Source organism: Malurus melanocephalus, unplaced genomic scaffold, assembly GCF_030028575.1.
Source record: "Malurus melanocephalus ecotype Western Australia unplaced genomic scaffold, MMel_1.1 scaffold_82, whole genome shotgun sequence".
In the NCBI taxonomy this organism is placed as follows: Eukaryota; Metazoa; Chordata; class Aves; order Passeriformes; family Maluridae; genus Malurus; species Malurus melanocephalus.
Window position 1 is genome coordinate 1475333 of NW_026623314.1, and position 18002 is coordinate 1493334.

At 40.9% G+C, this 18002-nt stretch overlaps 1 protein-coding gene across 2 annotated transcripts; it reads left to right on the plus strand.

Moving 5' to 3' along the window:
• Positions 1 to 1400: 1400 nt before the first annotated feature.
• On the plus strand, positions 1401 to 14486 carry KCNG3 (potassium voltage-gated channel modifier subfamily G member 3). Of its 2 annotated transcripts, none has more exons than XM_057367665.1 (2): positions 1401 to 2193; positions 10829 to 14486. In XM_057367665.1, the coding sequence occupies exons 1-2, from the start codon at positions 1550 to 1552 to the stop codon at positions 11472 to 11474; spliced, it is 1290 nt and encodes a 429-aa protein (XP_057223648.1). In that variant the 5' UTR covers positions 1401 to 1549; the 3' UTR covers positions 11475 to 14486. The 2 variants fall into 2 exon arrangements, with proteins under 2 accessions (XP_057223648.1, XP_057223649.1); XM_057367666.1 differs by having other exon boundaries at positions 1402 to 2160.
• The last annotated feature ends 3516 nt before the right edge of the window (positions 14487 to 18002 follow it).

Sequence of the window (18002 nt, forward strand, 5' to 3'; positions counted from 1 at the left end):
TAGCGCTTAATATCACTCTCTTAAAAAAAAAAAAAAAAAGTTTTTTACTACACAGTTAGACGACTATTCATTTCCTTTGGTACACCTAAATGTGTCTTGGAAATCTCAGCTGATAAAGTAACGCGGCAGCAAGAACGACTCATAAAGTGCATATATCTAGAGCGGCAAAGAACGGGGATGGTAAAACAGTGGTTTAACCTGGATGCCCTCTTAAAGACATAACACTTGAGCGACAAATCTTTGGCATTGTCTTGTTCAGGTTACACACCTGCCCTTTCTCCTGATAACTTGGAAGCGTCTAATTGAAAGGGAGAGCTCTGTCTTGTCTGATTTTATCGCAGGATACTCCAGATGTTAACGAGCCWAGAACACAGCTCAGCTTGGAGAACTGTGAGATTCGGGTAAAAATGAATTAGAAAAAACATCAGTAGGGGAAATTAACTCCCTGGACTTAATGCAGCCAAATGAAATCAAAGCTTTAGAGTGCAGACAGGGTGGTGGCAGCTAATAATTGCTTTGATCTTGTGAACAGGTGCCAGGGCACGAGAACACAGGAAGCTGCAGGAACAGATCTGAGACCGGCATGGGAAGAAGACTTTGCCTAATGCACCTGGCTCTTCCTGGCGTCCATACACCATCTGAGGAAGAAAAARAGGAGTCTCCTGATCCAGATGTGCACGGCGGAGGGCCGGGGCTGTGGCGAAACCTGCGTGTTGCCGGGAAGCCCAGCGGTGCGGCCACCGCTGCCCGCCGCCGCCCTACCCTGCCGGGCACCGGGAGCCGGGACCGCCCGCCGCCCCAACAGGCAAACAAACGAGCTGGGAGAGACAGGCGCTGGCCGCCGGCTGCCGGGAGCAGGGAGCGRGCTGCATCGTGTTCAAACGCTTCACTTTCAGCTTATTTTTGAGGGGGGGAAACGCCCACAAAGTGTTACTTGCGTTTGGTGCGCAACTTCGAGCTTCGCGGGGCGGACAGCGGGGCTGGTGGGGACAGCTCCCCGCCCTGCGCCGATGCCCTCTGCCGGGAGGCTTCCAGGTGGCGGGGGGAGCAGCGGGAACCCCACGGCAGCCCCGCTCCGCTCCATGTGCGCGGGCGGGGGAGGAGGCGTGTCCCCACCCTACCGTCGCTGCACCGCCCCTCGCTCGCCTGCCAGCCGGCACCGACACCGGCGGAGCGGAGCGGAGCGGCGCCAGGCGCGGAGCTCCCCGGCCCCGCCATGCCCGCGCCGCCGCCCCCGCCCCCGGCCCGGCGGGGTCCCGCGGAGGCGTTCTGATCCGCGCCCGCACCTGCGAGCGGCACCGCCGAGGGACGCGCGTTCCGCCGCGCCCCGCTCCGCTCCGCTGTGCGCGGCCGCTGGGGCGCCCGCGGCGGCGTCTCTCCCGCCGTCCCTCCCTCCGTCCTTCCCCGCCCGCTGCCCGCCCCGTCGCCGAGCGGGAGCCGCCAGCGGTGCGCGCAGAGCCGGAGCCGGGGCAGCCGCTGCCGCCCGCGCTGCCCCCCGCCTCGCCGCCCTGCCCTGCCCGCCGTTCCCCTCCTCCGTCCCGCCCAAGCCATGAACTTTGGCCGCGGTCCCTCGGTGGTGTTGAACGTCGGGGGCACCCGGTACTCCTTCTCCCGGGAGGTGCTGAAGGATTTCCCGCTGCGCCGGGTGAGCCGCCTGCACGGCTGCCTCTCGGAGCAGGACGTTCTGGAGGTGTGCGACGACTACGACCGGGAGCGGAACGAGTACTTCTTCGACCGACACTCGGAGGCCTTCGGCTTCATCATGCTCTACGTGCGGCACGGCCACCTGCGCTTCGTGCCGCACATGTGCGAGCTCTCCTTCTACAACGAGATGATCTACTGGGGGCTGGAGGGCTCCCACCTCGACTACTGCTGCCAGCGCCGCCTCGACGACCGCATGTCCGAGACGTGCACCTACTACGCGGCGGAGGAGCCCAAAGGCGGCCCCGAGGGCAAGGGCCGGCGGCCACCGGCAACCGAGGGCAGGAAGTGGCTCGAGAGGATGAGGAGGACTTTTGAGGAGCCCACGTCTTCCGTGGCCGCCCAGGTCTTGGCCACCGTCTCCATCCTCTTCGTCATTGTGTCCATGGTGGTGCTGTGCGCCAGCACCCTGCCCGAGTGGCGGGCAGCGGAGAATCGCAGCGTGGAGGAGCAGAGCAGGTACACAGCAGAGTCAGTGAGGGAGCCCTCAGGGTAGGAGGATGCTTTATTTTCCGCTGTCCGGTCCCCGTGTGTCCCGTCCAGTGTGTCGTTCCTGCCCCTTGTCTTGACGGTCCGTGGCTGTAGCCGCCGCCGGCCGGCGGGGATCGTCTGCGCGCCTGGAAACCCCGGCGCCGAGCGGGGTGCCCGGGAGGGCTGTGGGGGAGCGGCGCTGCTCCGCAGCTGCTGCTCCCGCCGGGATCTGCCCGTGGCCCCGAGCGCCGGGGACGGGCGGGGGACGCCCGGAGCGGCCGCGCTGCAGGCTCGGGGCTGGAGGCCGGTAGCGGAGCGGGGACATCGGGATACGGCTCCTGTTCGCAGTGAGGSTGCCTCCCTCCGTGCAGGATCTTGGAGATCTTACTGCCCCCCCTTTAAGGAGACACGGAACCACAAAGAGAACTTAAGGCACTAGGAAAATCAATTTGGGACCTACGATTGTGGGAGATAAAAAAGGAAAATAACCCCCCAAAAGAACGCAATTTTCTTTTCCTTTGCGAAAAGACCAATCCTGKAAGTGCTCTGCATGTATTCGTACAGGTCCTTCTGCTGGAGCAGATCCAGTGCCTGTTATGATTCTGCTCTGGTAAAATCTTGTATGTGGGAACAGCCTTATACCCTCCCCCCACCCCCCATCTCAGATTCTTTATGTGGGGAACACAGGAGATGATCAAACTGCACATCGAGCTCTTGTAAATGCATCRTTCAAGCACCCCAGTGTATGAATGTGACAGATATTTACATTTCCTTTAGATTAAACGTATATGAGCATAATAAACATTGCAAAACACTTGCAGAAAACAGGGCACAGGGTGTAATGCTCAATCCCGAGCCCTACTAATAAGAGCAAACCCTTTTCCATCTTYTTGTGTCCTCAGATTAGGGTTACATGGGTGCAACTCCGCTGACTTCAGTATCATTGCACTCACTCTWCTGTTCCCTCCCTCTCCTTCTTCGTCTCCCTGTTCCCTCGAGAACAAGATTGAGACCAGAACTTCTCCCATAAATAAAACTGACATATAAAGGAAAAAGTAAACATTTCTGGTATTTGCTAGCTTCTCCCTTCTTTTAAAACAGACGGGATATTCAACAAAAAAGTTTTCAGCTTCTGCTCTGCTAAAAGGAAACTACAGTGAAATTGCAGCCTTGTCATTATGAAATCATCATCTTTTACCATAGAGTTAATTGGAATGTGATATATTATATCTCAGTAGCTAGATTAATTCCTYGGAAAGTGTTTTCATAGTCTCCATTAGCTTAATGGAAAGCTGCACCTGTATTTCTCATTGTAGTTGTGCCAAAGAATTAATTGTATGAACAAAAAGAAAGCAGATGCAGTTTGAGAAGCTGTTGATTCTTGCTTAGATTCAGTTATGTCAAAAGTTGTTCCTAAAGGTTCTTCTAGTTAAAAAGCCTTACAGAAGCTTTGCAAGGTTATTTCAAAGAGTAGATGCTGTGGGTGACCTCTTTGTACAACAGCAAATTGCTGAGATACTCCCATGAGGCACAGGAAAATAGATGCAACCCTACGATAGCATTAACCACATCAGGCATGTCTTTGTTCACATCTTCATGGTGTGGGATTCAACAGCAAGTTTTCTCACTGAAAGAGTTCAGCTTGCAGAGAAACATGGCATATAATGTGTAATTTTTGTCTCAGAGTACCTTTGTCCTCAAGATAACAATTTGTTCTTCTAAATGATTTCCTATTGTACACCAAGTGTTAGAAGGATAAGGTCCTACGTACTTGTAAGATGCAGTACAAAGTTCCCAGGGCAGTGAAGGCTGCTTTTAGAACCAGATGGACAACCAATGATGGGGTGAGTTTCTCCAGTACCAGCTGTAGCACTCTGTGGATTTGCAAGCAGAAAACAGAGATAACTAAAAGTTGCAGCTGAACAGTTTCTACCCATCTCGCGAAAGTCTGTTGCTTATAAGCACCGGTACAGACTGCTTCAGCTCGCGAGTGGCTTAACCCATGTCCTCTCACTGCCCAGGAACTGACCCCAAACACATGGAAAACAGATACAAATGCGTGCTTCTCTGTCCACAGGTGGAAGTGGACAAGGTGAAGCCACTCCTCTCTTTTTTTTTGCATATGCTGCATCACTGCTATGAAGCCTGTTATAGCTRGAAGAGAAAGTGTGTTAGCTACAGCTGCTTTCCAGTGGGCAGTCCAGTTTAGTTACCACTGTTTACACATGGCATAGGATTGGACCTCACATGCCCAGTTGTCATCTGACTTTATTTCCCTTTATTTGTTTATGTTTTATTTTGTTTTGTTTGTGGTTATTTAACTTAAAATTAGTTGGGTTTGCAAAACCTAAGTAGCTAAGTGGCTTTTTTGAAAGTCTGACCACAGAAATCATATAGAAGTGTCAGGCATCACATACACTGKCAATACTGTCCCTCTTAGGTGAGAAGGCTTTTAAAAAACTGTCTACTTGTTTCTGACACATTTAAAAGTTTGAAGCCAAATTCTATATTTTGTTTATTAAACAATGTTCCTCTTCAAAATAAATTCTATCTAACATAGTAATACAATAATTTCATTTTTTCAGCAAGGTAAATTGTTACATTTATGCTCTACACAAGAGTTTTGACTTGGCTAAGTGAAAAGAATTACTAGTATAAAGATTTTACATTATTCCAAAAATGTATTTTGAAAAGTTTAAGTAGTGAAAATAAAATGGACAAATCTAGAAATCCTTAGGCTGCAGATTTGGTTGTAATTGATTTTTCAGCTCAGCATAAGCCACTGAGGTGAGGTGAAAACCACCTCATGAAACTGAGCAAATCTGACATTTTCAGTCTCGCAATAAGCCCCCCTGCCCTCCCCTCAGTACATTATGTCAGAAAGGTGCCACATGGATAATTTCTGTTGCTGACTCCCATGGTAACCATTCCCAGAACTGCTTTGGACAGCTGTAGTGAAAGCAGCTTAACAGCAGAGTGTCTCCAGCTTACTTGGACATCATCTCAACAAGTGAGATCGCTCTAACTCTGGCGTATGCAAAATCAGCCTCTGTGATGAGGTTTGCAGTGAGGGTTACTGGGGCTGCCAKATAACACCAGCATTGTGTGCTTTCCTTGTATGAGCACCTCTTCAGCAGAAGAAGAATTGAGTCCACCAAGCTTTTMTCAGAAGCCATTACATTGTTATGCCTTTTCATGGTGACCACACTCTCAAAGGATGAGCAGCTATGGCTGTTCTGATCCTTTGGGATAACACCCTTTAGAGGGCAACAGAGAACTTCATTGAGTAAGCTTTTTTCAAGGAGAGAGGGATGGGAAATCTGACCTCAGACTTCCACAGATATTACAGACACTGAAATATAATTCGCTGATTGCAGAGGGATTGCCTTTCTCAGGCTGTTCTCAGGATGAGGGATGAGTTATTAAATGTGTTTCATTCTAAGATTTTTGCTCCCTTCCCTGCCTTGGCAAGTTCCACTTATCAGAGCTGAAGATTTGCATTAGATTTGCAGAGTTTAGGAGCAGACAGCAGGAATGCCTTCTGTTGCTCCTGGCAATTTCAAGTCCTYTTGGCTGTCCTCTGAACTGTGCCAACAGATGCACGCTGTGATTCTCTGCTCAGGGACCTGTCCATGCACTGATGCTGAGTGTAATCTTCCAGGGAGAGCTCCTCAAGCCTGTAATAGGAAATCATTTGAAGATGCTTGACTTACTGCTAGCACAGTTCTAACTACCTGCCTTAAAACTATTTTGCTAGTGCTAAATATGAGTAGCTTGTTAATACTTGAAAGAGACTGTTTTCCCCTTCAGCTTAATAATCGTGGTTAGGTTTGAAATAATCACTGACTTATCAAGCCTACATACATGATTGCTGTGTTCTTAACTGAAAGCAAATAAACACAGTAGTTTCTCCGAACAGCATCTCTCATCAAGTGTCAGTGGGCTTATTTTTAATCTCTGAAAAATGTCAGCCTAAAAAATCGTATTTGAATTTTAGACATACAAAAATTATTATTCCTTTATGGTGGTGGAATTTCAGAACACCTGAATTTTCATGTTCAACACCTGTACAAAAAACAGTAAGGACTCCTTTCCTGGACAGGATCTAACTTGAACACCACATTTTTGCTAAAACAGTTGGCTGAAGGTAAAGGATGGAACTATAGACCTAGGTTAAAAACACAGATACGGGGTCTTSTACTGAATTTACCAGCTCTTTGAAAAATAGAGGTGAAATAAAGAACAGATATATATTACTGCCTGGGCACAGCAGAGCCTTAAACTCACCAGGTCTAGGTGCCAGTTGTGTTCAACATATATGAAAAAGATTCTGAGTATCTCAGGGCTTAAGATGTTCTTATCCAGGTCTCCTCTTYGAGCTGTGAAAGGAATTTGCCCCTTCCCTGGGGAGTGCTGGGTCGTTTCAGCCTCCCACACAAAGCACCAGAGTTTAATGCATGACAACATATAATTTCTAGCAAAGCAGGGACAGAATGGAAAAAAGCCAGCAGGGTTTTTAATTCAGGGAAACTAGCTGTTCTGTGGCCTTTACTCCACAGTTTGTAGTGAGAAGGAAACCCTTGATTTCAAAAGGATTAAAAAAACCCCAACATTTGCTGAAATCACTTAGGAGTCTTCCTGAGCAGGAATTCGATCCTTCTGGCTACTGCTTGGACATTTTTCAGGTTTAATATGCTTTACATGGAAATAGGCTTTAGCAGCAGTTTAACAAATCAGTGCTGACAGAGTTTAATCTTTAATCCTRTCATATACTGTCTTTAATCATATCATCTGTTTTCCTCATGTGTCCTGTTGCCGTGTGTGTTTTGTTTACAAGCTTAATAGATAATAGTGCCACTAAGGAATATTTTGGCTCGATTTCAACCAGCTCACCAGGGGATATTGAAGGTATACAAATGGCAAGCTGAGGCAAAGGATATTTCCTAGTTGAAACAATTCTAAGACAGTTACAACAGGATTTTATTTTTTAGTGATAGCAAACTAATCTTGTTAGTGATTGAAAAAAAAAAAAAAGATTTCTGAAGTGGTTTAACTCATTGTACATAAAGTAGCTTAATTTGAGAGGAAGTTATCATATGGAAGAGAGAACTGAACAGTGAGGGGATTACAGTAGGACCGAGGCTTGAAAAGGCTTGATTTTCCATTTATGGACAAAAGACTCATTAGAGCAATCTTGAAMGACTGTTAAATAACAAGCGGCTTAAAATTTTAGGAGAAAAACCCTCTTTCATGTGCTTAGATCTGGGACAATGAACAGTATGTTTGAGCAGAAATAGCCTCTAACTGAATAAAAGTTAGGATTTARTATTTTCTCTGATTATTTATACATTTTGTGGGGAATCTTCAAGGAAACTCTTCATGACTTTGCTTTTAATTATCCCTCTCCATTTTTGATAATAGCTATTTTAAAAGTGAAAGAGCCCAAAACCTGTGGTGGAAGTTTGTAAAATAGGTTCTATACTTTTACTAAATAAAGTCACTATTTAATTATATAGTTATAGATTTTAACACAGCATTATTCCAAACATAGGCCATAAAAGCAGTCTGTCCTGTGAATATGCAGAAAATATTTTAAGAGTTGATTATGAAAAGTACAGGTACTTTAGTCTTCTGAGCACATGCCTTTTACTTGGCTTGAAATTCACACTTTGTTAAGTTCTCTTAAGGTCTAACTGTTAAAATTGCTTTCTTTATTAGATGTTATTTATCAACTAATAAGGTTATCTACAAAGATAAGTCACTGCAAGGAGAGGGAGATTTGATCTGAAAGTGGAAATGTAGAATGTAGCACTCCAGATTTCCCAACATGCCAGAGGTTTCTAGTTTTTCTCACCAAAGCACTCATTTTTGTGTGATTCACCAGTACTGCCAAAATCCATCTACCCAGGCAAAAAAGGAGTGACAAGAGAGGAAAAATGAAAAACTGTTTCACTGATTGCTGAAAAGTAGACGAAGAAAAAAAATAAGGGACACCCTTCTTCATTATCTTGTTCCTAGCCAGGAAAAAGAAGGATTGATGCAAAATGTAGAAATGGGAATGCAAGTTCTAATGGAGTGGCATTAACATGTCCCCACCGCCTTGATCTTGCTTTGTCATTTTTGCATCAATGATATTCCCTAGCTCGCTTCAAATCCATTCCACAATAAAATATTTCTTCAGTCCTTCCTACTGAAGTATAACTGATTTACAGTCTTCCTTGTCCTAGAAACTGCCAGAGTAAAACAATGGATTTGTCATATTTCATGGACATTTCCCCAAAGTWATATGGCCACTGGATCAAGGCTGATTCATGAAGAAAATTTCTACTGTATCACAATGATTGGGACCTAACTTCCTTAAAGCTCAACCTATCTAAGTGGTGACAAAATGGAGGAGTCACATTTCCAACATTATCAAGTTGGAAAAGTTTTACCAAATGAAAAAAGCTTTTACCAAGTGAAAAAKCTTTAAATTGTATAAATACAAATTTCTTTTTCATTTAAATGCTTCATTACATAAGATACAGTCAACACCACCAGAGAAATCACGTAAAATGTAAAGAAATAGTCTGTCCGAATTGTTTCATATTCCTGGCTGCAGTTTTCTATCCAGATACAATTTTTCTCTTAATAATTACATGAGCTCTTAACTAGCCAACATATAAGCACATTCAGACTTCATCAGCTGGTTCATCATTACCATGATCTTGATGTTTGATTTTACTGGGGAAAATGTTAGGTATTTCCTCATCATATGTAAAAAAGGTTTAAGTAAACTTACCCAKTAAGCTTTTTTTCCTTGATTTCTTTTTCAAACATAAAGAAAGTTTCCAAAMCTTTAATTTTTAAGAGAACACCTAATTCTTAAAAGCAAACTAGTTTTGAATTCCAAAGGTCTTTCTATTGAAAGGTTCTAACATGAAGTAGTGTTCTACAAGCCCTTTATGAAGAAAGACCACTTGCTTACAGAACTTTCACTGTTATTCCTGAAGAAAATAAAAACATGGTCCAACTTCACATGAATAAATTTTAAGTAATTAATTTATGTTCATTTAAATTTACTGTGGCTAAAATTACAATGGACCTTATGAGTTTASATCAAGTGATTGTTATTGTTTCTTCCAATTTTAGCCTAAAACYAAAAGGAATGAAAAAAATAAATAAAAAATAAATAACATTTTAGTGTGTAAAACTTCTGTGAAAAAGTTAGTTTATGGAGTCTATAATTACATYAATTAGAGAAGAATATTATCATTCTAACAGACTACTGTCGTAATAATAACAATAGATTTCAGAACTGGTAAAAAAAATGCAGATATGTTAGGGAAGAAAAATTTTAGGTTTGAAATGACAGTTGGATTATCACTTGCAAATCATTATGTTTCAACAGACACTGCCTTGTTAGAGTCCTTGCAATAGCGAGAAAGCTCTGGTTGTATTTTCTGGCAGTAATTTTGAATCTCTGATCTCACACCAGTTTGGTTTCAGAGCTGTTGGTATGAGAAGGCATCAATGATAGGCTTTTTCTTTGCTCAAACTGTTGGTGAAAAAGATAAATGGAGGAATGAGGGAAAGATTATCTTCCATGTCCTCATGTGATAAAAAAGTGAGCTCAGTCTGAAATCTTAGGGAGATGTGCAACCAACAAATTTGTGCACAGTAGTTACTAATCTTTAAGCAACATTTTTATCATCTGTTTCTATCTTCCACTGGTTTCAAGTTGAGGTATTCTCAAGTCTCACTGAATGCACTGGGATTTGAAAATATTTAAGAACATACTGAAATCCCCTTCCAGGATTTCTTCTGCATTTGGCAAGATGATCTTGCCTATTACCCTAACATTTGGTTACCTTGACATCTTTGCTGCAATGTAGTTTAGGTGGAGTTAAATTTAAAGCAAAAGCAAAAATTCAGTAATGCAGAACATACTGGTAAATGGAAGGACACAAGCTTACTGCTTTGTGTATGCAACAATGAAAAATAAAATACCATCTCTGTTTAGTAGCAATACCTATAATAGTTCTGAAGGTAAGCCCCTGTTTGGGATGCAGATCAGAYAGACTGGTTTAGACTGGTTCCTAAAGGACTGATTTGCATTAATTATCCAATGCAAATACTGATTTCTGCCTACTCCATCTGCACTTACATTTTCGTTTAGCAGTCTGGTTCTGTACATTAATGTTCATAATGAGACAGTTCACTGATCTACAACCCTTGGCATTCCCAAGTGGATCAGGCCTCACAGGTTTTTAAAAATAAACAAAAATTTTAAAAATCCCTCAAAACTCAATGAACAAAAATACCCACAMACCCATGTGTTCTAGATAAGGTTACACATTGGCATTGGTGTCCTACCATTTCCTGTAGAGTTCCAGGTTTTGTAGGCACATTTGCCCAGCACAGTGACTAGTGGCAACCCATAATTCAAAGAAAATGACCAGTGAGTGAGTTCTTAGCAATTATCAGTTTAAACTCGAACTAGATCGTCAGGTTAATTGCTGAAATCCAGTGTCAGGTGCAGGATAAGGATGGCATGGCTTTCTGTTTGTTTCTGTCTGTGAAAGTCTAAGTGTCACTATGGTAATATCTGTGAACAAACCAAACATCCCCTGAAGCCTTTGCACAGAGCATAAATACCGTTTGTTTCTTTTGGCAGGATAATTGAAGCTATCTGCATAGGCTGGTTCACTGCAGAATGCATTGTGAGGTTCATCGTCTCCAAAAACAAGTGTGAGTTTGTCAGAAGACCTCTCAACATCATTGATTTGCTGGCAATTACTCCTTACTACATCTCTGTTCTAATGACAGTTTTCACAGGGGAAAATTCTCAGCTTCAGAGGGCTGGAGTCACCTTGAGGGTCTTAAGAATGATGAGAATTTTTTGGGTGATTAAACTGGCCCGACATTTCATTGGCCTTCAAACACTTGGTCTGACTCTGAAGCGTTGTTACAGAGAGATGGTGATGCTACTTGTCTTTATCTGTGTTGCTATGGCAATTTTCAGTGCACTTTCACAGCTTCTCGAAAATGGGCTGGACTTGGGAACAAAGAATAAGGATTATGCCAGCATTCCTGCTGCTTGTTGGTGGGTGATCATCTCGATGACCACGGTTGGTTACGGTGACATGTGTCCCATCACTGTCCCAGGAAGGATTCTTGGAGGAATTTGTGTGGTCAGTGGCATCGTTTTATTAGCCCTGCCGATCACTTTCATTTATCACAGCTTTGTGCAATGTTACCACGAGCTCAAGTTCCGGTCTGCWAGGTACAGTAGAAGCCTCTCTGCTGAATTCTTAAATTGACCTGACTTGCATCCTATTGTACTTACTGGCTAAGCTTTGTCTTAGAAGAGAATGGTGGAAGGTCCCTTCGTGTGTCCTCCTTGACTGGATGGTCCTGTGGAACAACATTCTCACCAGCCTGGAGAAAGCCCGTCACCATTCAGACAGGAAGGATGACCATCTGCCTTGAGCACCTTGAAAGGAAGAGGGAGTGATGTTTCAAATTTGAGAGAACAAAATTAACAAGAGGATTCAGAAGCCCTCAGCCAGACCAGTTTGGTGTTCAGTTTGCCTTCCCACACAAAAGCAGAACAAAAAAATGGGCTTAACACTGAGATCGGTCATTCCTGCAATTRTATCCTAAACCATTTTAAGCAATGTGTAGCAGAAGTTTTTCAAAGATTTCAATATTTAAATGCTTCACAGAGGCATTAATAGCTTCTTGCCTGAAGTATCTCCATTTTTAAGYCAGATAACCAAATTATATACTGAAGGAGAATCACTGCTACTTTTGTAGCAAACCAGCAAAGTAGAGCTGGTTCTGTGACTCAGGAAAGATGAAGAATATAGGTCTGTAGGTAAAAAAAAAAACCTTGAGGCCTGATTCCGACCCTTGAGGAAGCACACAGATATTCCACAAACCCAGTGAGGTCAGTGGTATTTCTCTGAATTTGAGAGTTCACAAAGAACTACAAGAAGTGAACCTCCAAGTGTAGTAAGCAAGAACTTCTTTAGGTCACAATTAATTTCTTCTCTGGAACCAAATTGTAAGTAGAAGCAAATGTTGTACTTTACAGAGGTCAGCATAAGAAATCAGGGATTGATCTATATATTTCCTGGTAGGTTAGTGGGGGAGCTCTCCAGATTTTACCTACATTCAGTTCAACTCCATCCACCTAAAGTTACATACTCACAAACACAGATTTTCCCTCCCTGACCGCCCCTCTGCTCCACCCACACGTCTTAAACATAGATATCATGGTGAGAGTTCTCTCAAGACAAATTGTAAGATTCCATCCTTTGGAGTGGCCTGGAGCAAGCACTGGAAAACCAGAATACCTGCTCCCTGTCAGATGAGACTCTTCATCATTAAATTCTGCAATCCTYACTGAAGGATACACCTCAATGAAAGTTTTAAAGACAAAGATAAAAAGACCAGAACATACCAAAGAAAGTAAAATAAAGAAGCATGAGTTGCACTTGGCAAAATGGTGTATTCTCCAATGTTACTAGAAAATGAAAATGAATCAACTTAGGTTCTGAAATATTGTTCACTACATTTCTTGTGTAGTACTGCTTAATAGCATTGTTCATTATAATTCTGAAAGGCTGCTACGTAGAAATGTGCAGTTAGATACTAAAACACATTAAGGTACAGCTTTACAAATTTGGGTACCAATGAAYATCAACAGGGAACTTTCATGCTGACATGGAAGTTCAGAGTCATCAGCACAGCTGAATTTTGTGTGCTTGCCTGAAAATACCGCATTTACTCTTACTGTGCTGTAGAGGCATCTTTTATATACGTAATTGTGAAAGGCTTTAGAAGTGACATGAGTACCACCTAGAAAAGACATCTCTGGAATTGCTCACTCAAATAAACTACCACACTGATCAGTAACTGGTACATTGAAGGCTCTACCCTGAGACCTTATCATTTAAGAAAAAGAGCCATTATCATTTTAAGTGGTCTTAGTCTTAAGTAGTCTTTAAGAATTACATTGCAAACACATTTTTTTCTGAAGACCTGGAAAGGATTTTAGTAGCCTTCCAGCAGATAAGCTTGACTTTCCCTTCAAGACTCCATTGTTAAGTACTGTTACAGCCATACCTCTGTTTCTTGCCACTGGTGTATTCAGAAGGTTAGCTCTGTAGTTCCCTACACTACTATATTTATGCCTTTTCTATCAAAATCATGTTGCTCAGAAACCTGTTCCAGCATTCCACAGAGAGGTGAATATGAGATCAGCAAAAACTTCTTTCTGAGGTGAGATTCACAGCTGATGTTAGTTAGTCGAGTTGTGACTTCAGAGACACTTAGATGTTTTACACCRGTGGAGATGCTGGCTCTGTATTCCTGCATGTGTACCTATATATATCCTGCATATATTATATATTATAGTCAGTTGAAATGTTTGGGGTTTTTTTTATTCCTCACAAAAAAAATTCTCTTTGGCAAAATTGAAATTTCAGACTTTAATCCAAACACAGATGTTGAAGAAAATGAAATTTTCATCTTCTAATGAAAAGTTATTTTGACAGTATCCCAACCATTTTCATGGAGAAAAATTGCTATTTTTTTTCTATTGTGCTCCTTTTTATTTTTTTTTTCAATTCAAATAGGTTAAAAACCCCGTGTAAGAATTAGCCCTACAGATTTTCATGTGCTGTTTTAACGCTTGGGAAAATACTGTTTGTCATAAAACTCCTTAAAATGTACTTTGTCTTTTGTCCATGTATTGTATTTAACCAAACCAATACTCAGAGATACAACCCTCCTCCACAAAACACCCAAACCGTCATCATGGTGACAATAGCTCAAAATCCATACAGAATGTGAATATAAAATATGTTGCAATCTTTATTTCAAGACAAAATAAAATGTGTTTCAGCACTACCTATAAATCTAATTTTTAGATGCCTGAAGAAAGGAAAAATATAAATTAATGCACATAATAACTTATGAATACCAATTTGTACCATGAGTCATTTTGTATAAGCAATTAACAACGGGAAGTTCGCAATGATCCAGGCTATATATGGTATACAAACAAAATGTTTCATTCTTTATGAAGTGTTTTTCAGATGAAGAATCCTTTCCCCATGTAAAAACATAAATYTAATGAAAATAACTGTAAAGGAATAAGTCTATGGAGATTATCTTAAATCACACTATGTTTTTTTGAACAGTTTGTGTTCAATTTTTATATGGCAAAATGTGAACAGAATGACCTAATGTATTTTTTAATTTGAGTTATAATAAAATATTTTCAAACTGCTCTATATAAGCCCACTAAGGAGAGAGTCAGAGTGGAGTTTTTTTTGGTTTTTTTTTTTTGTTTGTTTGATTAGTTTTTTTTTCTTTCTGTTTTTACTGTTGTATGGATATCAGTGTGTAGACTTTAGTTTCCTTACAAACCTTTCCTTACAAGTAGAAATAAAGTAATCTTCATGGCAGCCTTAAACCAGAATTTTATTGGGTAAATAAGATGCCTGACTTCTAGTAATATATGTCATCTTACTTTMAATGGATCTGTGGGTTTTTAGTGAGGCTTTACAAAATATTAATTATATGTGTAACCAAAAACAAGCATATTTTTAAACAGCTGGAGCTGTTTTACTAAAATTTGACTTGAGACTGTGTTTTATGCAGACATGGGGTGCAGCACTCCATTTCAAAATACTGTATTTCAAAGGCAGGTGAAGACAAACTGGCTCATCTCTAATCMCTGCCAGTTTGAACCCTGTGCAATAAAAGACCTCATGGGCAGTCCATCAGAAACATTCCCAACTGGAACAAATTAGATTAAACACAAGTAGAAGAAAACTGGGGGGCATATGAAGACAGCTTATACAATTGTGATCCAACATTCCAGTTCTTCTAAACTAGAAACCAATGTCAATGAGTGTTGAACTCCTATTGTATGGATTGATGACAGTGAAGGTTAATCACACATTATATACTAGGTTTAACCTTTAGGATTGATTTATTGGGAACTATATRTTGGCCATAATCCTTCAAGTTACTGCATGTCACTTAAAAGTACTTGATCATTAATGAAATCACTAAAATGGAAAGCTCTCTAGAGTGCTTTCCTTGTACAGTTCTGCATGAAGCATCATCCCAAATATCACAATGAACCAAACTAACCTTTTTTTTCCTTGATGGAAAACTTAGAAAAAATATTGTCTTGATAAGTACCCACCAAAAGAAAATAGTTTGGTTGACTGGTGATATTAAACGGTCTTATCAGCAGAAGGATCAGATCAGCCATATAAAGATGGGATATTAATTCTTGTWGGACAGTGGCTTATACTGGTATGCATAGCAGCAAGTTTGAGAAAGATTAAAATCCTGTTAATGTAAGATTCATACCTTTATATCTATGTATTTAAAAGAAGAGGTACTGCTTTTTCTTATCATGTATGCAATTTGTGCCTGTAAAGGAACTGATATTCCTATTCCAAAGTAAAACTGAAGTCCTTGTGGGTTCAAAACACTTGTTCTTCCCTTTTGGATAAAAACTAGAAAAATCAGATCTGAACACCTTCCAGGAAGTGGACATATGCACACACCAGCCAGATAAATTCAGCAGCCAAACCCAGCTAGTCCCCTGGGAACCAGCACTGTGAACAAGGTCTGCTGAACTCTGAATTTGATCTCACCTAAGAGGTTCAGGTTCACTTGAAATTTTTAAAATTATTATTTCAGATGAGCTACTAAGGAGACGCTGGAAAGTTAAGTAAGCTATGCATAGCAAAAAAAAAAGATACTGCTTTATAAAAAAGTTTTCACTGATTTAAAAAAAGGAAACTGGCTCTCATTTCCTGTTTGTAAAAGCAAACATTCAGGTCAGGATATGTGATGACAGTTAAACTTGCTACATAAAACAGTTCCCATGTAAAATAGAGACTTAATGTGAAAAGTCTTCCAGCTTTGTTAAAGCTGTAATAGCTTCCAGTAGCTGAAGAGCTGCCTCAGCACACATGGAGAAACAAACCAATGGTTTCATAGTAAAAAAGTACAACACAAATTTGGGAGCATGTTTCAGACAACAGACAGGTTAAACACCAACAAGCTGCACAGTGAGCCACCAAGACTGACAATCAGCTGACAACAAATATTAAGAGCCACAGAAGAAGAAGAATATAAATCTTTGGTCAAATCAATAAAATATGAATGTTTGCAACTACRCATTTTAGAGTCCTTTATTCTTTACAAATGCAAAGGTTTATAATTTCATAGCTCCTTAATTTTATACATTGCTTTCTTACCTGTAAAGAAAAATGTACTCTATAATTTGAAAAGGTAATAAATGCRGGGGCTTTTATGCAAATACAGGATTAGATAGATAAAATCACGTAATAAAATTTGCTGATCTTGTTGCTATATTTCATRGACTATTGGTCAAAACAGAAATGTTCATAAAATGTGTTCTTTTAAACACGTTCTATGGCTATTCATATAAGTAGCGTACTTCAGCAAAAACCTTTTCCTTTAATAATTTTTGGCTACGAGAATTCTGCCATTTAGAACTCAGAAATTTCAATCAATGTTATATTTGAATACTTCACCCAGAAGTGCCGTGGCCTTTGCTGTTTTGGAGCTATGTATRGGAGGCTGGGCTTTTGGATTCAGTGTGGGCAGGACTAATGAGTATATGCGCATGAGCAAAAAGATATGGTGAGGGATGGAGCTGGGCTGACGCAACCAGCCATGGGATTGGATAAATGAAAGTATCTACCAATTAAAAACTAAAACATGCTACATAGAGATTGGAGAGTGCCCGGCTGTGTCATCTAGCTGGGACCTGTGTGATTGGTGTACTTGGGAAGCCGGGAGATAAGAAAACTGTATAAAAAGCGTGCTAGTAGCTAGTAACAGTCAGAGAGAGCTGGGATCACATAGAAGAAAGAGCTGAATCACTATAGCTAAAAKAGGTGGAATACSAAGATTAATAAAGAAGCACCTGGACCTGCCTGCTTCTCGTGTGTCTTTCCCGCGGTGGGCGTTTACACAGAAGTAAGTGGAGCAAAAAATGAAGTTAAACCTACACAGGGTTATTCTTCATCAGCTGAATATCTATCATAATTATGGACTACAGAACTGTCAAAACAGAATGAAAAGCAACCATGTAGCACATATCATTCCTCAGGGATTATTTTTAAAAACTAATCTGGCAAAATTGATTGAATTTGTCTTCAAGATCATTGAAACTAATTTATATTTAAAAAACCCCAAACCAACCTCAAACACCAACGCGGTATTCATTCTGGAAGGTCAACATAACCAGAAATTTCATCAGTGCAATACTTGCATTCTTGTGAATGGATCTGAGACACTCTCTTGATCCTTTCCATGCAGCCATTTCAAAAGTGCTTCCAAGAAAAAGTACTTCACAAATAATGTTCTTGTAAAAAAAAGTTGAATAATTCAAGATATTACTGAATTATAAACTATTCTGGCATCAAYCCTCTGCATTATTATTAAAATTAACAGACTTTTCATTTTGAAATAGTAAGCCTTTTTAGTTCTGTTATYTATTAGTTTTAAATGTCTTACATATAACCAGTCAGAGAAGAAACAGAAGAAATAAGCAGATGTCCACACAGTTATAGACGTATGTTTTGGAAGTGTTTTTTCTAAGAGAACTTCTAAAATATTTGGAAGCAGAAAGATTTTTTTTAATGTTTAAACACAGTTACTGTTTTGCAGATATGCTCAGCACTTCCAGCTTCAATCTGAGATACAACTGTAAATGCACAGAACCCCCAAAATAAGATTGATTCTTTCTACCATAGGGGACATTTTATACATTTGTTTGTCAT